The sequence below is a fragment of the Antedon bifida genome, chromosome 2 (genome assembly GCF_963402885.1).
Source record: "Antedon bifida chromosome 2, ecAntBifi1.1, whole genome shotgun sequence".
Taxonomy (NCBI): domain Eukaryota; kingdom Metazoa; phylum Echinodermata; class Crinoidea; order Comatulida; family Antedonidae; genus Antedon; species Antedon bifida.
Window position 1 is genome coordinate 12323791 of NC_136227.1, and position 24855 is coordinate 12348645.

General features: G+C 35.0%; 2 protein-coding genes across 2 annotated transcripts in view; both read right to left on the bottom strand.

Moving 5' to 3' along the window:
- The window catches only part of LOC144835081 (uncharacterized), a 125716-nt gene that overhangs the window by 89886 nt on the left and 10975 nt on the right, over positions 1 to 24855 (bottom strand). The gene's annotated exons all lie outside the window — the stretch shown is intronic.
- LOC144858855 (uncharacterized) lies at positions 9015 to 10364 on the bottom strand. The gene has a single exon (XM_078714986.1). It carries the CDS (start codon positions 10362 to 10364, stop codon positions 9015 to 9017), a length of 1350 nt encoding a protein of 449 aa, XP_078571112.1.

Below are 24855 nucleotides of genomic sequence, written 5' to 3' on the forward strand. Positions count from 1 at the left end.
TGCAATTGTCAGGTGACAAGATATTTAAATTCATTTTGTATCATCAATTCATCTTCCATCAGACTGTTGAATGATGTACACATTGTGACTTACTTTTTTATGTTGTTTTTCTTGATTTACAGTTTTTATTATGTTCATATACTAAGGTACAGTTTTAAATATAGTGTTTTTAAATATGTTAAAATAAAATGTTGCCATTCTGCCTGTGATATTGATTTGATTTAATAGCTACTGAAGGTAACAACCACAAGATGCAAGATGCTTTGCTATTCTGCCTGTGATAATGATTTGATTTAATAGCTACTGAAGGTAACAACCATAAGATGCAAGATGCTTTGCTATTCTGCCTGTGATAATGATTTGATTTAATAGCTACTGAAGGTAACAACCATAAGATGCAAGATGCTTTGCTATTCTGCCTGTGATAATGATTTGATTTAATAGCTACTGAAGGTAACAACAACAAGATGCAAGATGCTTTCCTATTCTGCCTGTGATAATGATTTGATTTAATAGCTACTGAAGGTAACAACCATAAGATGCAAGATGCTTTGCTATTCTGCCTGTGATAATGATTTGATTTAATAGCTACTGAAGGTAACAACCATAAGATGCAAGATGCTTTGCTATTCTGCCTGTGATAATGATTTGATTTAATAGCTACTGAAGGTAACAACCACAAGACGCAAGATGCTTTGCTATTCTGCCTGTGATATTGATTTGATTTAATAGCTACTGAAGGTAACAACCACAAGACGCAAGATGCTTTGCTATTCTGCCTGTGATAATGATTTGATTTAATAGCTACTGAAGGTAACAACCATAAGATGCAAGATGCTTTGCTATTCTGCCTGTGATAATGATTTGATTTTATAGCTACTGAAGGTAACAACCATAAGATGAAGATGCTTTGCTATTCTGCCTGTGATAATGATTTGATTTAATAGCTACTGAAGGTAACAACCAAGATGCAAGATGCTTACCTACAACTTCTGCTGATATTCCAGAACCCTGCTAAATAAACTAGGTGATAGTATAGCTGGCAGCTGTGGTAGCATGTTATCATGCCTTGGCATTATTATACAAATATTAAATAAATGTTTGTGAGTCACTAAAAAATGAATTTTTTAAACACACACCTATTGTTCTAAGTAAACTTTATTCAGTCTGTTGCTTCCATTTTAAATAATGGTCAAAGGCTAGGCCAGGAAGTAAGCCATCAAAAGGCAGCCCACCAATTTGGACAGGGAGTACTGTATTACAATTAGCTTTCTTCTTAACAACAGAGCTACAACTATTCTGTGCCACACCATTCATTAACACTGTCAATTTTTGATAGAAAGATGTTTAATGAATTTACTTCCTTTATTTATAATTATATTATATGGTTTGGCCCCTAAAATCATCTTGAAACCTTTTTTTTTTTTAAAGTCTTTCCGTAATTCCAGTCGGAAAACTGCTATGATTATCTAGGCTATATAGTAAGCAAGACAGGCCTAGGCTATATGCCTAAACTAAACAGTACCTAGGCCTAGGCCTAGCTAGCTATAGGCCTAACTTTTAGTTTTACTAGGCCTGGGCCAGCTTACCTGTTCCTTCTACGATAATATTACTCTAGCACCCTTTTTGTCTAGTATAGCCATAGGCCTACATAACCCTACATAAGTAGGCCTACACTGCAGACACTTAGACCTAGGTAGAGTAGTATTTAGGCTACTAGGCCTAGGCAAGTTTAGGCCTAGGGCCTAGTAGTAGTTTAGTAGAGTGTACCTTTACATTTATTTCGCCATTTTTGTCTATCAACATTCACTATACTATACATTATTACCACAAAATATTACCGGTAACAAGCGTAACAACTTGTTCACCACATTATATATGAATACAGGTTTCATTTTGAGAACTTTTTTGATGAGCCATCATGCCACACATGTGCTGCTGTTGAAAAAGGGTGACTCTACATTTTATAGTCGGACCTGGATCTTGAGAAGTACGTACCTGGGAAATTACTGCAATGACTTATATTAATTAATCCAAATTTTAAAAATGTTTGCTTTTTTATTGTAGGCCTACATTTTGATTTTTTTTTTATTGCCTCTTGCCATTTTTATCACTTTCTTGAGTTTTCAATTCAATCAATTCAACTTTATTTCAGACAAACTGTCCATATGAAACATATAAATACAATAAAAAATAATACAAAGCATTATGTGACAACCGTCATGGAGAGAGGACTAATAATTATTTGTTGACATATAGTGCCTCTTAAAATATGTGGATTATGTTTTGAGGTTTATTGGATGTAGACTGTAGACATTATTATATTATTGATTACTATAGTTTACAAAACAACACATTGTTATGGCTATACTGATACTAGTTAACACACGTAAAAGTATACATGAGATTATATATACAAAAGTTCTGTCCATTTTCTATGCAACTTTGAATCTTTTAGAATACGAGAAAAAACACATGTAATTAAAGTATTACAGCTTTTTTCAATTTTTGTTTTGAAACAAAAAAATTGATTTCCGAATGTACTCATAGAAGGAGGGAACATGGTTATCAACAAACATAGCACTAGCACTACAGCTCCTTGAGCGTCTTAAAATCTTTCTAAGTGCGTTATTATAACAGACCTGTAATGACTTTATAGTTTTTACATTAAAATCGCACCATAAGGCCGCACAATACATACTAATACAGTATGACTTAAACAAAGTAATCTTAACATCTGTTGAGCATTTACTAAATTTCCTACAAAGAGAGTTACCTCTAATACATAATGATCGATATTGCCTTTTAATATCCAGTTCGTCCCTAGTATCATTGCTGATAACACAACCAAGGTAGGTAGTGGATTGAACGTAATTTAGTTCTTTACCACATAGAACAGTAACATAATTACCATTCAGTTTTCTTTTCCTAGGGCAAAAACACATGCAAATTGATTTTTTTGAATTATATAATACATCAAAGTCATTAGCAAAATCCTCACATATGTTAACCATCTTTTGGAGGGCATCTAAAGAGGGCGCAAGTAACACCATGTCATCTGCATAACTTAAGTTGTTGAACTTTGTATTATTGAGCTCACAACCAAAATTACTATCACTAAGCATACTGTTTAAATTGTCAATGTAAACATTATATAACAGAGGAGACATAACACCACCCTGTCTAACGAAAGACATAGAGTTACCCCATCTTTTAACTGTCTAAACTTGTTTATTTTTTATGTTTTGTTGTCGTTTTGAGGGCCCCATAAACATATACAAACATAATCAACAATTAAAAAACAAAAACCTTAACAACTAATATATTTTTATATTATTTTTTTACACAGACTACCTATTTTTATTGAAAAATTAATTGTGTGTATTTTTACCTAAATTGCATGCTTAGAAAAATATTGTATGCCTATTTTACTTCTTATAGGCCTATTGTTATCGATTTATAGAAAATAGTAGTAGTTAAATACAACGAATACAAATCTTTAAAAAAAAACCATTGTCTTGAAACTTACCTTCTGGACAAAACAGATTTTGAAGGGGTAAACATCAAATTTAAGCTGCGCACAAATACTCTGCCATTAGAAGGTAGAAAATGCAATTGGCTACCTGAAAGTGATGGTTTATGTAGTCTATGCAATATGAAACGTATAGAAAACGTAACACACTTCCTATTTGAATGTCCTGCTTACGACGACATTAGAAAAGAAGAAACCATGAGATTAAAACTACAATTGCAATCTTCTAACCTTAATCATATTTGGCACTTATTCATAAATTCTAATACTGATGTTAAAATACACCTAACACTTGGAAGTGACTATCATGTGTTCAGTAAAGAAACCCATCTATTACTTGATAAATTTTGCAAAATATATGCCAAAAGAGCATGGAAAAAGCGCTCCGCAATTATCAATTAATAGATCTAGAGTAGTACCGATTTCCGTTCTGTATTGCAGAGTAAGACTTGCATAGTGTAAATTTATGTTGTTGTTTGTTTTTTTAACTGTATCAGTTTATTTTAAAATGCCTTGTCATTCATTTATTTCTTATGTTTAACTTTATAATGTATTTTGTTAATTTTGCAAATGTAATTTCTGTTCATTGTAGGCCTTTTATTTATATCTGTATTTTGTATCATCATTGTAAACAACACTTAGGCCTAACTGCTGCATGGAGACTTTAAATTTATATTTACAAAACTTTAAAAACACAATTAAATCAGGATTATAATTTGAGGTAAAATGGTTAATAAAACACTAAAAATAACATTAAATATTAAAATTAGGAAAATCGAAATAATAATAAAAATAATACCACTTTAACTAAATAACAAATAAAGATCATAACTCATAACATAATTAAATGATATACAGTATTAACAAGAACATAAATAATTAAATAATAATAAACAAGATAATATTTAAATTAAATGACATTTTTAATAATAGGTCTAATAATATTTTCTTAAAAAATAACATATTAATAACATTGATAATAATACTAATAATAAATAATTACACTCCATCAAAGTTAAGTATTGTACTTTTTGCTCTTTAGTTTCTTTTTGTACAATTCGTTTCCTTTCATTTAAATGTTTTTTCTTTTATTTTCTCTTTATACTTTTATTTAGCCTTCTGGCTAACTTAATGTATGTAATGTATGTAAGAACGCACCGTCCAGAAGAACGTGTGCCGCCGATTTAAAGGCGTATGTTCAATAAAGTTATTAGTACACGTTAGTTGTGGGGTGAGCACATTTCTTTCGTTGTTGACGTTTTATTATTTGCCATGCTAATTTTGCCCCAATGACAAGCGACAGTTTGAGTAATCCTACAATCAAATTACACTTTATTGCGGCCATATAGTTAGTAGGCCGCCTACTAAATTTTTCTACGGAAGTGATTAGGCCTAACTTTATTAAAACTACAAAATAACCTATTCAAATTCTGATTTAATTAATTTTTATTTTTACTCGGGGTACCCGAGTCTAGGACTTACTCATTTTCTCCTCTTCTTCCTCCATCTGGACACTAGATTTTGTGCGATTTTTAAAGTACTACTCCTCCCTTAATAGTTGTAGTATTGAGCTGGGATTTGGCATGAATATACTACAGGGACACGTCCTCAAATCTATAGAGCCGGATTTTTAAATTTCAAACCGGATGCAGCCATATGATGTCTCGAAGATGGTACCATATAGCCGTATTTGGTAGGTTATTGATGTGTATGTGACGTCACATCCCGTCTTATGACGTCATTACAGCTTCATTTGCTGTACCCCGAGTATCGCACATTCATGCTTTTTACTCGGGGTACCCGAGTCTAGGACTTATTCATTTTCTCCATCTGGACACTATTGAGTAAAAAGTGCGATTTTTAAAGTACTACTCCTCCCTTATTAGTTGTAGTATTGAGCTGGGATTTGGCATGAATAAACTACAGGGACATGTCTTCAAATCTATAGAGCCGGATTTTTAAATTTCAAACCGGATGCAGCCATATGACGTCTCGAAGATGGTACCATATAGCCGTATTTGGTAGGTTATTGATGTGTATGTGACGTCACATCCCGTCTTATGACGTCATTACAGCTTCATTTGCTGTACCCCGAGTATCGCACATTCGTGCTTTTTTGTTAATTAATTTGTTTAATTAAGAAGCCACAATGTGTAACACACACCACAGCGTTATGTACTCATATGCGGCTTCTTGGCGTAGTGGTTATCACGTTTGCTTAACACGCAGAAGGTACCTGTTTCGAGCCCGGGCGAAACCTTTTTTTTAAACTATATAGTGAAAAGTACTGTATACGCAATATGATAATTATACACAGTATATCTTATTTTTTAAATACTTATTTTGTGTAATCGGTAATTATCACTTTTACACATGTTTATTTTGCTTTGTGCTTATTACCATATTTATTTGTAATTTAAATGGATTAAAAAACTTTCTGTAACCCATATTTTTAGTGTAAGAGGTTTCGTAGTGTAGTGGTTATCAAGTCTGCATAACACGCAGAAGGTCCCCGGTTCGAGCCCTGGCGAAACCTATTTTTCTTTAACTTTATGGTGAAATATACTGTATACGTAATATGATATAGAGTATATCTCGTTTTATTACTCGGGGTACCTGAGTCTAGGACTCTCTCATCTTTTCCTCTTCTTCTTCCATCCGGACACTATTGAGCAAAAAGTGCGATTTATAAAGTACTACTCCTCCCTTATTCGTTGTAGTATTGAGCTCGGATTTAGCATGAATATACTACAGGGACATGTCCTCAAAGCTATAGAGTCGGATTTTTTAATTTCATACCGGATGCAGCCATATCACGTCTCGAAGATGGTACCGTATAGCCGTATTTGGTAGCGCGGTTATTGATGTGTATGTGACGTTACATCCGGTCTTATGACGTCATTACAGCTTCTTTCGCTGTACCCCGAGTATTGCACATTCGTGCTTGTTCATGTTATTGGGGGACAATACATCTTTTACTAAGACAAAATTTACCAATGATTTTAGTTAAAGTAGGCCTACTAGTATAACAGAACAGACATAAAGTTTGCATTTGTTTCCTAAAATAGTATTTACACAATCATAGGCCATCTTTACAGGTCTACTGTAATTTTCAACTCACTATCACTTCTAAATACACTTTACTAACAAATAGTATATCAACACTTAAATAAACGGAGAGTGTTTGAATGTCTGATAACTGTTATCACTTACGTTCCAAAATAGTGGTGGCGTACTTGCCGCTTTGTTGTGTGACATGACAAGTTCAGTTTTGAAATTAAAGGCTAATGAGGCAGACCTGTTAAATGAAGTTGTTTATTAATATATTTGTAAATTGTTTTTCTTGTTTACAGGAATGTTTTTCAATTGTAGTTGCTGGTTATGATATTTTGGACTAATTTGATTTATGGACTGGTATGTGATATCTATATCTATATGTACTAAAATATAAAACGATCAGTGACTGTTGTTTTAGGTTAATGCTTACTGTGAATGACTGCGTAGTGTAGGCCACAATCTCATTGGCCCGTATTCATGACATCTTTTGCCGATTTTAATACTGGTTTAGTCCAGGACTAAAGATTGTCCAGACTAAATCCAGAGATAGTCCATTCATTAATACGGACCTTACGGGTCTCAGAGTATAGACGTAGCAAATATTAGAATTATTATATCAAATCAAATAAACATTTATTTCTTCTAATCAAAGTAAAGTTTACCCTTTAGTTGTCTGCGTCTTTGTATGTGCGTACGTTAAGTTATATCAAATAATAATATAGTATGTCAAATATATATCTTTTTTTATTTTGTCCAATATACATATTAAATATATCATCAATTGGTCATTACAAAATATAAAAAAATATATAAAATCTGGTTATTAAAAATTGTATTATATAAATATACTATTGAAAAATTGAATGAAGTGTTCCGGTGTGCTCTGAATGAATAAATTATCAAGCAACAATGGACTGTGGAACAAACGACACAGCGTTAGGCTTGTTATCTAACGACGGCCGTGGCGTAGTAAGTGCCTAGTTCACACGCAAGGCGTATGCTACGCAATGCGTACGCCATGGCTTACGCCCATACGTGTAAACAGGCTCTAACCTACGGTAATCCGTAGCGAGTCAAGGACCGACATTCCAATGTTGTATGGCCTACATTTATGACAAATGTGCTTGTAGATTAATGCTTACGGTATTATGAATGATTACTATAGCCTAAAATCTCAGTTTGTCTGTGACTATAATTAACGAAAATTAGAATCATTATATATCAAATCCAATATTTAATTCTTCTAATCAAAGTAAAAGTTTACCCGTCAGTTGTCTGCGTCTTTGTATGTGCGTGTGTCAAATTATATACAAATAATTTAAATCATATTGTAAATATATTTGTTTTATATATGTTTTCCAATATACATAACAAATACATTATTTTCATTAAGGCATTACAAATATAAAACCTGGTTAAACATTGTATTATTTTAAACTGTTTCAAAATATACTATAAGAAATAATGAAGTGATCCGGGAGTGCTCTCTATGAATAAATTATCAAGCAACAATGAACTGTGTATAACAAACGACTTATTAAAGATGTAGGTAACCTGTACGGATTATGGATGGAATAACGCTATCTTCTTTGTGACGCACATGATACATTTTGTAGAATGCGTTTTACCAAGAGAACACAAACATCCTGTTTAAATTCAAGTACAGACATCAATTCAAATCCTACGCCCTGCCCTTCTTGTGATTTTCCAAATATAGGCCTAGTTGTTTCTCGACAAAAGAAATAACACTAACATTTAGGCCTACAGGCCGATACATACAACATTGTTAGAAATTAAAAAGTAAATTTTCCGAAGAAAAATAGAGAAGCTTCTCAAATTTAAATTATGTCTACACCAACCAAGCTTTTAATCAACTTTGCAAGTGATTAATTTGCATATTTTAACATTGTTCCTTTTTTTTTTCTTAATAATTATATACATTTATTTTTTACAATTGCTTTACATGAATGATCAGTACATAATTGAAATAGAATAACACTAATCATAATTATACAATTTTGTAGAGAAATCGTCTACTTGAAAAAGTTAGCATTACGTAATCAAGGTAATCAACCAAAGAATTATTTTAAATCCGGTGGTTTCAGTAGAGTAGGCAGGCTGTACAGACTATACGTAAACGTATTAATCTAATTCCCACATTGCGCCCCGTACATTTAAAACTTTTTACAATGGTCTGTTAGAAAGAATTTAAACTGGACGACTTTAATTTTTATATACAAGATCATTATATATAAGTATAAATGTCATTATTCATTATAATATTTATATCCATATAAGGCCTTTTCTTCAAGTTCAAGGTGCTACTAATTACGTATTGCTGCGCATGCCTAAATGTACATCATAAGTCAAGAGACCAAGTCTTCGAGTCAAATACTATCACCTCTAAATATCTCTCGTTCTTTTATTACCGGTATTGCCGTCTGTAGCTCTGGCTTTGGCGAGTTGATCGGCTCTCACACAGTAAGCGCCAGTGCGACACACCGTCTGCCATACAAACATGAACGTTCGCAAATGGTTTTTGGCAAGAAGTCCCACTGTAGCCTTGAGGGCATGCGCACACATCTGGTTTGATACATACACCATTGTTACGACATCCATTACTGCAAACGGCTTTCTGACAATGTCTGCCTCGCCAGCCAGAAGCACATGAGCACAAATCAGGGGCTACACAGCGTCCACCATTAAGACACCGCGGTTCACAGAGGGGAATTTTGCATCGTCTACCAATGAACCCATGTGGGCATGAACACGTATTCTTGCGTACACATCTTTCACCGTTCAAGCACGTCTCATCACATACACCTGTCTCACAATATCTTTCATGATATCCACGTGAGCAAAGACATTGCGAAGGATTGGCACAAACACCACCATTCATACAATTTGGTTGACAGAGTGCTTGTGAGCAAGTAGGTCCTGAATACCCAGCAGGACATACACACGTATCAGGGTCCGAGCAATAACCTCCGTTTTGGCAGTTTAAACGACAAGTCACTTTATCACAGAATTTTCCCGTGTATCCTTCGTAGCAACTGCACTCGCCCGGTGCAACACACACTCCATTTTGACAGTCAGGTCTACAAACAGCTATTCTACAACCACATTCTGTCCAACCTTCTTCGCATATACATTTATTTCCCCCAGTGCACCACATGTTCTTTGGACATGTCACAGAGCAGCGATTTACTTCAACGCATGATACGCCATCACCAGAATATCCAGGAGAACAAGGTCCACACCTGAAGCTAAGAGATCCGTCGGTTATTGTTTCGGAGCAGACGACACGATCAAAGCACGGGTTAGGATCACACGGAGTGACAGATTGCTCACACAGTATGCCTGTATAACCAGCGTCGCATCTACAGAAGAAGATGGAATCAATTGACACAGAACACGAGCCATGATGACAAGGATTCGGTGTGCAGACGTCACCAGATAGATCGTACGGTGGTATACTTTCACAATGATCACCTTTGAAATCATCTGGACAGATACAGACGACATCAGTTTCTTTATATTCTTTGTCTTCTTTGCATTTCCCGCCGTTTTGACAAGGGCACTCTATAACTGTCACATCAATAGTGACGGCCTCTGTAGCACCGCACCTGTCAGTCGCCCTCACGGGTATAACTACATGATTCGCTTTTAACGGTTGCCACAGTAACTTGCCATCTTCTGACAAACTGATACCATAGTCATCTTCTTTCCAAATAAGGTCGTAAACTAAGACGTCACCGTCTGGGTCATTGTACATTGTTCCTGGTGTGCATCTTGTAGTAAAATATGACAACTTGAATCAGGTTCACGTGCAGGTTCTTTGAGTTCATTTTAAGACAATATCATACACTAGTTTGTAAAGTGAACCACCTCATTACAATTATTGTCAAGAGATCGATTTTGTTTCCGATAATTTGTAATTATAAGCTCACAAGAACTGTACAGTTAATTGTCATCTGCGTATTTGATTGCCACACAGTCCCACACGTACACAGGGGAATGGCGGTCGTTTACGTACATGATGTACAGGAATGGTAAGGCCAGTGCGTACTTGATTGCCACACAGTCCCACATTTACACAGGGGAATGGCAGTCGTTTACGTACATGATGTACAGGAATGGTAAGGCCAGTGCGTACTTGATTGCCACACAGTCCCACATTTACACAGGGGAATGGCGGTCGTTTACGTACATGATATACAGGAATGGTAAGGCCAGTGCGTACTTGATTGCCACATAGTCCTACACGTACACGGGGGAATGGCAGTCGTTTATGTACATGATGTACAGGAATGGTAAGGCCAGTGCGTACTAGATTGCCACACAGTCCCACACGTACACAGGGGAATGGCGGTCGTTTATGTACATGATGTACAGGAATGGTAAGGCCAGTGCGTACTTGATTGCCACACAGTCCCACAGGTACACAGGGGCATGGCGGTCGTTTATGTACATGATGTACAGGAATGGTAAGGCCAGTGCGTACTTGATTGCCACACAGTCCCACACGTACACAGGGGCATGGTGGTCGATTATGTACATGATGTACATGAATGGTAAGGCCAGTGCGTACTTGATTGCCACACAGTCCTACACGTACACGGGGGAATGGCAGTCGTTTATGTACATGATGTACAGGAATGGTAAGGCCAGTGTGTACTTGATTGCCACACAGTCCCTCAAGTACACAGGGGCATGGCAGTCGTTTACGTACATGATGTACATGAATGGTAAGGCCAGTGCGTACTTGATTGCAACACAGTCCCACACGTACACAGGGGCATGGTAGTCGTTTACGTACATGATGTACAGGAATGGTAAGGCCAGTGCGTACTTGATTGCCACACAGTTCCACACGTACACAGGGGAATGGCAGTCGTTTATGTACATGATGTACAGGAATGGTAAGACCGGTGCGTACTTGATTGTCACACAGTCCCACACGTACACAGGGGAATGGCAGTCGTTTATGTACATGATGTACAGGAATGGTAAGGCCAGTGCGTACTTGATTGTCACACAGTCCCACACGTACACAGGGGCATGGCGGTCGTTTACGTACATGATGTACATGAATGGCAAGGCCAGTGTGTACTTGATTGCCACACAGTCCCACACGTACACATGGGAATGGCGGTCGTTTACGTACATGATGTACAGGAATGGTAAGGCCAGTGTGTACTTGAGTGCCACACAGTCCCTCACGTACACAGGGGAATGGCGGTCGTTTATGTACATTTGTGATTTCTTTCTTTATTCATCCAAAAAATACATAAACATAACATTATAATATAAAACATTAAAATAATTGGATAAAAAGGAAGAAGAGAAAAGGCAACTTCATGCCTATCTAGCTCTACTCCCTGTATAACTAAAACATTTCAATTTTATTGAAATCAAACAAATCATATTATGATAGAATTTAATTACTAATAAATAATAGTATAATAGTAATAATAATAATAGATGTATATAATTATATATATATATATATATAAATCATACTGTAAATTATATATATATATATACATACATACACACATACATACATACATACACCATTCCGTTTCAATTGTATATACATACACATACACACATGTATATATTAATGCCATACATTTACTCATAAATGTTATGACTCCAACAGGAGTTCTATGACTTTGGTTTTAAAATGTTTCCTATATTTAATTTCCCGGACTTGTATTGGTATTTCGTTCCATATTTTCGTTCCTATACAGGTAATGGAAAATTGGCCGGATGTACTATTTGCCTTAGGTTGGTATAGATTTCCCTTACATTTTTGTCTAGTTTCATGTGAATGGGTGATAAGTGTTACATATTCGTTTAGATCATGAGGCAATTTATCGTGATACAAATCAAACATGAATAAGGAAATACATAATTTGTGTAACTTAAATACATCTAGCAAATTAAATTGTTTAAATAAAGGTTGAGAATGGGAGGTAAAGTCACTAAAAGAAATTGCTCTCACTGCCATTTTCTGAAGTAAAAAGATAGGTTGTAAATACGATGAATAAGTGCTTCCCCAAATCTCAAGGCCATACATGATATGTGGTTGTATAAATGATTTGTAAATTAATAAAAGAATATTCTGTGGAAGAAAATGTCTCAATTTAAAAATGATTCCAATTTTTCTTTTAATAGTAGTTCTAATTTTCTGGTTTTAATTCTAACATTCGGACATTAACTAATTTTTCAAATATTTTGGCTAAAATTGGTAGAACAGAAATAGGCCTGTAATTGTTTATAACATCTTTTTCTTCCTTCTTAAAAATAGGATACACCTTTGCTATTTTCAGAGCATCTGGGAAGATCCCATTAATAAATGATAAATTAAATACATGCTCAAGTGGTCTACTAATAATATGGGAAGCAGAGTCTTTGACTAGACGCCCAGACATTTAATCATAACCAGATGACTTTTTTATATCTATATTTTAAATTAGATTTTCAATTTCATAATGTGTAATTGGTTTCAAGAAAAAAGAAGGCGTTATGGGATTTTGTAAATAATCAGAAGGTGGTGTCGAGTTTTCATTAATTTTGCTGGCTAAATTTGGCCCTATATTAACAAAATAATTATTGAAAGTTGAAGCACAATTTTCTCGACCGTTACTTATTTGTTCGCCCATGTCATAGACCACTCTGAGCGTATCGAGAGGATTTCCGTGATCATTAGAGTTAGATCCTTTAATTAGCATGTTTATATTGTTCCATATTTTTCCACTATCGTTTTTACAATTTCTGAACAGTTTATCGTAATATATTTTTTTAGCCTTTCTGATTACACTTGTTAATATATTTCTGTACTTCTTATAGCGTGAAAATATCTGTGGATTAAAATTCCTTTTTATACACTTTGAGTACATTTTGTTCTTTTTGTTTATGCTTGTCTTGATTGCTTTGGAAAGCCAAGGTTTATCCACATGCTGTTTCTTTGGATTTTGCGTTGTAATTGGGGCATGTTTATCACAAACATTCAGAAATATATCATTAAAATTATTATAGGCTGTATTTGTATCATTGGTATCATACACTTCACGCCAATTACAATAAGCCAGTTCAGAAATAAAATGTTCAACTTTATAATTTTTAAAGTTTCTGTTTGTTATAGTTATTGGCTTATCTTTTATTCTTAGGCCTAATGTAAAATCTTCAAAAACAGCAAAAATAGGAAAATGGTCAGATATGTCTGTATAAATTGTACCGGAATGTATTTTAAATTTATGAATATTTGTATAAATATGATCAATTATTGTACTAGTAGTAAGTGTTTTTCTTGTTGGACTGTTTATAAGTTGAGTCATGCAAATGCAATCCATTGAGAAAAAGTTATTATTAAGTGTGTTGTTGTCATTTGCATCCAAATTAAAATCCCCTAAGAGAATACAGTCCGTTTTATCAATGTTATTTTCCTTTAATGTATGAATAAGACTGTCTTGAAATTCTTTAATATTAGTATTTGGTTTTCGGTAGATAACACCTATAACAAGGATTTCAGAATTATTACTATTTGCAACTTTTAACCACAAGGACTCAGTATGGGTAACATTGGCTTTTACAAGTTTATAATTTAAAGAAGAATGAATGTAGGCTCGACTCGACTCTCGACATACAACTTCTAAATTATAATTCTGTAGCCGGTAAAGCTCAGGTTGGGAAATATTCCATACCTCTGAAATACCAATAATATTAAATTTATATTTTAATATTTAATTATTTTATATTATACAGGTTTCATAAAATAAATCGAGATTGTCGTAATTTTTACTTAAGGAGCGAATATTAACGTGTGAAGCGGAAAAGGCTTTATCTTGATAATTCATAAAGTTTTGATCAAAGTTATATGCATTTTGAACTGAATGCTTGACATTAAAGGTATTAATTTCATTTTCTATGTTATTCATTTGTTTTGTTAAGAATGAAGAAAAGAAAAAAACTAAAAAGAAACAAAAAATTATCGAAAGGTGATGCTAACGGTATAATAATCGAGGTCACATTAGTTTCAATTTCAAAATCGTGCTTAGTGAATATACCTAATGATAATACATTTCTTTTCAAAATTAAATTATAAACAGTTATAAATGGTATTGTAAAATTCCATGCATAACCATCGTATATCTATCTTTGGATTTAATAACATAATAATAGTAAATTACTTAAATATATTATTCCATATGTAGCGTCACCTTTATCATACATCTTTAATTTATCACTTGAAAGTGGTGTTGTACCTGAGCTAAGCAAAATAGCAAGGATATTTCCTCTATTTAAGTCTGGTGATAAAAACATGTTTAATAATTATCGTCCAATATCCATTTTACCTGCTCTATCAAAAATCTTAGAGCGTATTGTTTATAACCGTTTGTATTCCTTTTTAGATAAATTTGCAATCATCCACAAAGAACAAGATGGGTTTCTTAAAAACAGTTCAACCTTTATGGCTATACTTAATCTTATTGAAAAAGTACAAGCTGCCTTAGATAGAGGAGATACTGCTATTGGAATATTTATTATTGACCTGAGTAAGGCTTTCGACACGATTGACCATTCGATTTTATTATGGAAACTTGAATACTATGGTATTAGGGGGTCTGCACTATCTTGGTTTAAAAACTATATATATGGAAGAAGGCAATATACAGTCATTAACGGAATTTCTTCTGAACACACAACTAATAATTATGGAATACCCCAAGGAAGTATTCTTGGACCATTATTATTTATTATATATATATATATATTTTAAACATGACTTTATTCGCTGACGATACAAATCTGTTCCTATCAAACCCCAATTTGAATACACTTATTGATATTGTTAATTCTGAACTTATTAAAATTGATAAATGGCTTAGGTGTAATAAACTTTCTCTTAACTGTGATAAGACTAGATATATAATTTTTAGAACTAAAAGAAGTAAAATTAATGTTAATAATATATCCATTAAAATTGCTGATAAATCTATATCCCAAACAAATTACTATAAGTTTTTAGGAGTCTTTGTTGACGAATTTGTTAATTTTAAAACTCATATTGATCTCACTACTTCAAAAATATCTAAATATGTTAGTTTACTTTTCAAAATTCGTCACTACCTTCCTTTAAGTGCACTCCTTTTAATCTATAAGTCACTTATGCAACCTCTTATCAGCTATTGTAACATTATTTGGTTTAATTCATATGCTTCTTATACTGATAAACTTGTTAAACTCCAGAAAAAAGCGATACGAGCTATAACTTGGTCTGATTATCGTGCACCAACAAGTCCTCTCTTCCACATACATAATGTATTAAAAATTGACATATTCATAATTACCAAATTGGCATTTTTATGTTCCGAATATTGAATAATCCTGATTTACGATTTTTAAACCTTAAAAATTTTACTGATGGTAATGGTCATAAGTACAATACTAGAGGAAAATGTAAACTTCGACCTCCTCTTCGAAGACTAGTTTCTACAAGTCATAGTATTGCTGTTTCGGGTCCTCATGTCTGGAACAACTTAGATATGACTTTTAAAAATGCAAAATCCATAAATGTTTTTAAAAAATTGTATAAGTTGTATCTAATTAATAAGTACAAATCTTAATTTCTGCCGATGTCAATGTTATTTTATATTTATATATTAATATATTGTATATATCCTTTTATAGTTTTAGCTGTTTAGTTTTTTTAGGTCTTCAACCTTGTACAAGCTTTTAGCTTTTTGTTGTTGATCCTTTTCATCTTTTATGCATTTTTATCTTTAACATGTTCTAAAATTGTTATGTTTTTTTTTTATGAATAAAATGATGAAATGAAATGAAATGAAATGAAATTATAGATTGTTTAGTTCAGCCAATGTAAGAATGGTTAATTTTACTTCCCTGTCATTTCTGACTACTGTCGCCATCACCTTTCCATCGATTGACCATACGCTCTTTGTGCTTGGGTGCTTCTTGGCTTCAGCAAGTAGATTCCTTCTGTTCCATGTCAGGTCCTCTTGGATTGAAATACCACAATACATGATGTACAGGATGGTAAGGCCAGTGTATTACGTGTGTTACGTGGTATACAAGTGTAATGTATTGTATGGAAAAGAAGTTTACTTGTTGGGATCTGAAATATGGACATTTTTAAATCAAATAAATAACAGAATGAATGATACAAAAGTTCAAAAGTTTAACAAGCTCATGGCTTTGTAATGGGATAAATGCAGAAGAAAGGTAAATAAAAAGGAGCCATGTAAGAATGTTCATATTCTGTGTGGTAAATGAAAAGGAAAGAAAGCCTTGCATAGGAATTTGATTTTTCCAAACGCCTCTTAAACAAAATAGCATTTATTGCATGGAAGCATCTAATACTACTTTTTTACCGGTAGGTAACGTCATCAGAGAGATTAAACTTGGCATAATAATAATCTTGATTGGAAATCACACCTTTATATCGTTAGCACTCATGTCAAACAATGTGTTCAAGAATAATGAACAAAACAAAATCTTTAAAATGACAATAAGTCAAAAGCAATTAAAAATAAATAAAAGATTATGTAATAACAATATATAAGAACACAACAACACAAACATTACTTATGGCATTGAATTATGTTCAATATCATCAATAAATAAAGATGATCGTTTTTTCCATAACGTTTTACATAATGATTTACAAATGTCCACCACCAATCACCACCACCATCACACAGAATGCTGTCGTAGTGGTGCTTTAGGTGACAGGCGGTCACATCTGCCATTCGATTGGCTCCAAACAACGAATGAGAGAAAAAACAACAATGGACGTTCCAACGACGTTCAACATCACCATCAGACCGTCTGAACCACTCCATTTCGTTGTTGGAACACGTTGGTGCATTCTTGCTGACCGACCGCGTAACGTTTGTGACAGCCATACAACTGATTCCGTTCGACAAGATCACAAACGAAGAAGAAGTATGTGGAGTCTGGTTTGGCTGGTTGGGAATGCCAATAAAACAGATATTAACAGAATAATGAAGGTGGAACGGATAGTTGGTTGTTGCCAGGAGTCGGTGTACAAGGCTTACAATAGTAAAATATCTAAAATGACCCAGAAATGTATGTTGTAGCCAACATTTTGACATTGTATCGATTGGAACGCCTTAGAATACGAAACAGTATATATCTGAGCCAAAAAGTGAATTTTATGATTTTATTTAAAAGGCCTATGAAGTCACAAAGAACGTCATCTTCGGCATGTCTTCGGAAGCAACGTCTTCGGAAGCATTAGAATGCTTGGTAATGTCACCCAAACAAAGTTCAAAGCTCAAAATGATCATGAAGATGATGGATTGGTAAGTGAACATGTGATATTTTCTCTTCAAGAAATTGATACCAAATTTGACCGTTTTGGAGTAACTGTTTAGATTTTACAGTCGAAAAGTGTAAATTTACAAATCGTGGACTTGACCATGCGAACGATTATATAGTGAAAAGGAATGTGTTTTGAAACTCGTGACATTGTCAATGTTCATGTGCCTCAAAAACCCATGGTTACGACAGTGCCATGATTCGGACACCTGGGGATTTCAAAGTTCATAGTTGGTAAAACTAAGCCGTCAGACAGATAGATGCACTATAAGACTAAACGACGATGTTGTTCAATCAATGGCATACACTCAACGCTCAAGATTCCCTTTCTAACACTTGCACCATCTACAGTACACGAATGGCTTAATTGTCATGCTGCTGCATGCGTCATGCGGCATTGGACACTTTCACCCATGAACATCTCCAGCCAATGTGAGTACGTCAATTAATGTGCAACATCAAAACAGTTCAAGACATGTGCCAGTACATTGAAATTACTTCAGCATGCCTTCAACAAACACTGCATGCAGCCAAAGTAATTGTACCTGTTCATTTTGCTAACACCTTCATCTTGTAATTATTGTCCAACACTAGCATTAACCTGTAACTCATACCCCCAAACCTTCATTTCAGAAAGATGTTTTATATAAATGTCATTCTTTCTTATTCCAGATATCACCATGCTAGCACAATAGCCCTTCCATCTGTCCAGACGCAACACATGGCATCTATCTCCACATCCGAAAAACTCTGGATGATGCGTCTAAAGTCAGATACCACGGTGTGTAGATGACGTCAGTATATGGGTTCTGGATGATGCGTCTAAAGTCAGATACCACGTTGTGTAGATGACGTCAGTATATGGGTTCTGGATGATGCGTCTAAAGTCAGATACCACGGTGTGTAGATGACGTCAGTATATGGGTTCTGGATGATGCGTCTAAACGCAGATACCACGGTGTGTAGATGACGTCAGTATATGGGTTCTGGATGATGCGTCTAAAGTCAGATACCACGTTGTGTAGATGACGTCAGTATATGGGTTCTGGATGATGCGTCTAAACGCAGATACCACGGTGTGTAGATGACGTCAGTATATGAGTTCTTGATGATGCGTCTAAAGTCAGATATCACGGTGTGTAGATGACGTCAGTATATGGGTTCTGGATGATGCGTCTAAAGGCAGATACCACGGTGTGTAGATGACGTCAGTGGTTCGATAAAAAGACAACGTACATAATTTACTTGTTTTTATTTTATTTTTGTAAATACACATAATGGAGGTTATATACATAAGTATCCTCAACACGAGTCTCGAGCTATTTTTCAAAAAAACTCAATACATACACGGTCTGACATATCTTTGTGTTATTCCAAAAATACGATCAATTTCTGGTACATCGGAAGCTGGTTTTCAGAACACCGTATAATGTATAATCTATTCGATAAGTTCGAAGATGACAACAGTGAACCTCAACCGAACAGAAATTGGTGTCGGGAAGCGTCACTATTTTCAGTTCATAGGCAGTATCCGTACAAAGGAACACATAGCTCGTATACAGCATATAATGTCTCACGCGCTTGTTTGTTGTATTTTCTTTGTGTCTCCAAATGAAAACATTTTTATGGTACACTACTATTGCGTAGACAAGTTTTCCAGTTGCATCTTCTGTCCACAAATTCTCCACCAAAGCAGGCAGCCTTCAACGTCTCAGTTTGGTAGCATTTTGCAAGCAAATATTTGCTTGTCGTTTACGCGAGCGATTATCTTTTGCCGTTTTATGGTCAATTTTATAGATGAACGTTCGGCTACATACTGTCCAAACAACATCGGCTTACAGATTTCGTTGCCGTAAATCACTCCCTGGCACGATGACAGGTGTTTAGCAAACGCGTTGACTTAACTTCAAATTTCTTGGTGTATCCAATCATTATACGTTTCACCTGTTTGTAAAGTGCTCTGTAAAGTCGTCTGTAAAGTTACAACGTGGTGACGTCTCTGAACGTCAATATCAGTCTACCATCACTCTCGGCAAACATGAAAATCCGTTAGGCTTCATGAATCGAAACTGGTACAGTACTTGGATACTCATTACACGATCTTTTAAGATTAAAAGATTAAAATTGTCGGGACGAAACTCTTAAAATCTGTTCCAACTCTTTACCATCCCGCATTGCTTAGTACATTGAAAAAGACTCTTTTCTGTTAAAAACTATCGACAATCATCTTCTGTCATTATGATGATGTTGAAAGCCATTAATGACAAAAATTATAAAAAACTATTATTATATTTTGTTTATTATATAATGTGAGGAAAGCACGCAAGCTATGTTTAGACAATGCTGAAGTACAAATTTAAAAAAAAAAACGGAAAACGCTGGCTACTCATCAAGTCGGTTATGTTCCCCATCCCGGCATATAAATGGATTTTCACGTTCTATCGAATGTCAGAGTCGGCCGAATAACAAGCAAAGAATGGCAGGAGGACGAAGGAAACGGTGGCGAAAAATGAAACGAAATGACGACGAGCGTTGCCATTTGTTTGAACTGTCAACCGAAATGCTGCTGCACATTTTCTCGTTCTTGGATTACGTGTCGATGGTACAGTTGGCCAATTCAAGTCCCTTCATAACCACATGCCTCTATAGTTATTTCTGCCTTAACCTAATAGGAACAAAAATAATGAATCCGGCTACCATTGGCACGGCCACCAGTCAGGCGCATTGATAGTCTAGGTTCCAGAAATTAATATTAGTAAAAAGATAAATATTTTGGCACATATCCATACTGCCTACTTGTAGTTTTTAGACAAAAACATCGAAACATAAAGACATTAACTACAAGTCTAGAATTCCATTAATTTATGTTTTTAATTATCATTAGTGGTGAGACTTAATAATGTTAATAAGACATATACGAATAAACTGGTCTACGGAATTGTGTTTACTACTGGTTTTATTTGGTACTTTTATGCAAATCTATACAGCAAACGATGAAACATTAGCTATTAATATAACTAATATAATAATAAATAATATCTACCCTTTGCAATGATATTATCAAGAGTTTCTCATAATATTCCAACGCCATCATCGTAACAATACGTTCAGGCGCGTTTTACATGCTAAATTACTCATGAGCCATAAACTAAATTTCATATCTTGCAATTATTTTAGCATTCGTAAGACACGGTTAAGAGAAGTATTTAATATCAGAGAATATACAATGAAAATTGATTATATTAAAATCAATAAATGCAAATGAAAGAGTTAACATTGTTGATTGTGCATGTTAATGCTAAATGTTACAAATGTCTCCATTACGTCCGTTTTTTTATAGCTTCATATTTGCTCTTTAGACAGAACCTTTCAGAAATGTGTATGTCGTTCAGAATGTCCGATGGAGTGAATGTAGCATATTCTTGTATGACTCATGAGCTCTGGTGTCGAGTGGGGATGTAATTTGTTCATGGTAGATTTATATTCCTTTTGCATAGCCATCTGTGTGGCTGCTATGACCTAAGACGTTGGTAGACACAAGAGTCCCTGTGGAACATAAATGTTCTCTATGACATCGAACAGAGTGTTTGGTAGGAAACTGTGTTTTCTATTTATTTCATGTTCAATACCACCCAGTACGTTATGATACATAATGGTTAAGACGTCGCTGTTTGCGTTTTCGATAAATTCGCCAAAATCAACCTTAAGGCCTACGCTCTTGATGCACTGCCAAGTGGTCCTTTTCAGTTTCAATGTCGGTTTTCTCAACAAATCTGCTGGATGTGCTATCGTTGGATGAAACTCCATACTTTTCAAAATCCGTAAATCTGCTCTGGGAACAACGTTCCATTGTGTTATCATACAATAAATATTCGTAAAACGATGAGTGCCTGGCTCTATGCAAATCATAGCCTCTGGTCAACACAACTCTTTTGCAAATCTCTTCAAAGTATTCTATGCTTTTCTGCTTTTCCTTTTCAGATCTTCGCAACATTATTCCTGTTTGGGAGCAATGTTCTAATACTGTTTTACTACCGTTTCCATATCGCTTCCCCAGGCATAACGAGAAAGAGCATCGATGTGTTCATAGTTTAGCTATGTTAATGTAATGTTTGTTTCATTATCAAGAAAAGTATTGCACGCACCATTGTCAATAATATTATTATGACCGATTTCTAATACCTCTGCATGCTTGCATCAATCAAGGTGCTTTATGAATTTCAATTTAACATCGTCACCATCTTTGTAAGAGATCAAATAAAGAAAACAAATAATTTAAAAAATTAAAATACGATTTATAGTTTGTTATTACAGAAATATTAAAACATTGTAAACATACGATAAGAGAAGAGATGCACACATCTGCATACGACAAGATTTCTACCGACATACTACATTACATCGTTGAAAGCACTCATCCGATACGGGAATTATTTCTGGATAACCAAACAGAGCGGGAACGCACCGTCCTAACCCTAACAGGCTGCATCCATCATTGTCAGGTACAAGAGGCCATGTTACAACCGCTAATGTAGAAAACGCCAGCTAATGTCGAAACAACCGTTAATGTAGAACAATCCACCGCTAATGTAGTAAAACCTCCAGCTAATGTAGAAACACCAACAGCTTATGTAGTAAATAAAAATCAACACCAGCTAATGTAGAAACGGCCAACAGCTTATGTAGTAACGAAAATTGCCTCCCAGCTTATGTAGTTACTATCGCCAGCTAATGTAAAAAATGTTATATATTTTACAAAAATGTCTAAATCATGTGCAAATGCATCGATCTTTACTTAACTATCAGTCTTTCCACCTCGCTTATGCAACAAACTTTCTAAAACGACCAAAAATCGTAAGCAACCATCTCTGTTTAAGGGACCGCTTCTCATAATCGACCACCTCTCGTGCGACCACCTCTATTAACGACCAAACCTCTCGTAAATGACCACCTCTTTTAAGGGACCACGACCTCTTTCTCTCTATTAAACGACCGCTTCTCATAATCGACGATCTCCCCCATTACAATGACCTTTTGAAAGTGACCGCCTCTATTGAACGACCATGGTTGATTATGAGAAGCGGTCCCTTATGAGGGGAGGTGATCCCTTACGAGGGGTGGTCGATTATGTGAAGCGGTCCCTTAACAGAGATGGTTGCTTACGATGTGTGGTCGTTTTGCTTACGAGAGGTGGAAAGACTGATAGCTAAGTAAAGATCGATGAATTTGCACATGATTTAGACATTTTTGTAAAATACATAACATTTTCTACATTAGCTGGCGATTGTAACTACATAAGCTGGGAGGCAATTTTCGTTACTATAAGCTGTTGACTGTTTCTACATTAGCTGGTGTTGATTTTTATTTACTACATAAGCTGTTGGTGTTTCTACATTAGCTGGAGGTTTTACTACATTAGCGGTGGATTGTTCTACATTAACGGTTGTTTCGACATTAGCTGGCGTTTTCGACATTAGCGGTTGTAACAGGCCACTGATCATTGATATCAGATTTACACGTTTCTAAAGAATATTTTATATTCTATTCTATAAGTTCGTATATGATGGCGCCCTACAATGAACAGAGCGCCTAACAATAACGCGTTCCAGATCCGCGGAGAGATGACAGAAAAAGTATTGTCACCAGCTTTCCGATTAGATCGTGATACGAAAAGTCGGGTGAGATCATTAGAGGAGATAAGTCGACACCTGTAATTAAATGAAAGCGGATCACGGTTAAAAAAAAAGTATAAAGGAAACAGAGTAAATATATTTATAAACAAAAACAATAATTTTGTACACAATTTTTTATATTCTATTCTATAAGTTCGTATATGGCGCCCTACAATGAACAGAGCGCCTAACAATACTAGTAGGCCTATTATTAATTAAAGAAAAGTTTTTGATGTTTAAATTGAGTTGCCGAATTCGCTCCTCTTAAATCGACAGGAAGCGCGTTCCAGATCCGCGGATAGGTGACAGAAAAAGTATTGTTAAGTTACCAGCTTTCCGATTAGATCGTGGAACGAAAAGTCGGGTGGGATCATTAGAGGAGATAAATCGACACCTGTAATTAAATGAAAGCGGATCACGGTTAAAAAAAAGGTATAAAGGAAAAAGAGTAAATATATTTATAAACAAAAACAATAATTTTGTACACAATTCTTTTTTTTATATGAAGCCAATGGAGATATTTCAATATAAACCATCCGAAGGCTGATCCCGTCCACACGCAAAGTAGCCTTGTTTCTGCAATTGCTGTAATCGATTGAGATCAACTTCGCGGGCACGGGCGCGGGCACCAAGCAAGGCGGACAGGAAGGTCGAATTCTATATACAACTGTATATCATCGGCATATTCATGAAAAAGGACGTTATGATTACGAATGATATCACCGATATCACCGATAGAAGATGTATATAAGATAAAACCCAACGGTCCAACAAATTGAACCTTGTGGTAGAAAAATGGTTATTAAGTACTTTGGTACTACGATCTGTAAGGCATGTACTTTAGGCCTAGTACCACCACGATGTAACCGAACCACTTATTATACCAAAACGTTGATCTAACCTTTGCAAAAATAAATCATACCGGCCCATCGATCGCATTCATCACAACACGTCACAATATGAGTACCGTCTTCAATGATTCAATGCACGCGTGTTTTTCGTTTTCTCTGATGCATGCGTCGTGATATGATAGAAAACTGCCATACACCGTCAACGTACACGGATCCAATTAACAAGTCCGGCTGTTCATCGATGCACATTCCGCAACGGTACAGTAGTAAAATGAAGAGTTCTTTCAACAGTTTTGTTTCCATGTGTCACAATCGGTTCTAATAAAATAAAATTGTACGAACCTGTTCAATTTGGTTGGAGCAATACCGCCAA

Excerpts from the sequence above, each read along its gene's own strand:
- LOC144858855 (XM_078714986.1), bottom strand. The coding sequence starts at position 10,364 with ATGTACAATGACCCAGACGGTGACGTCTTAGTTTACGACCTTATTTGG.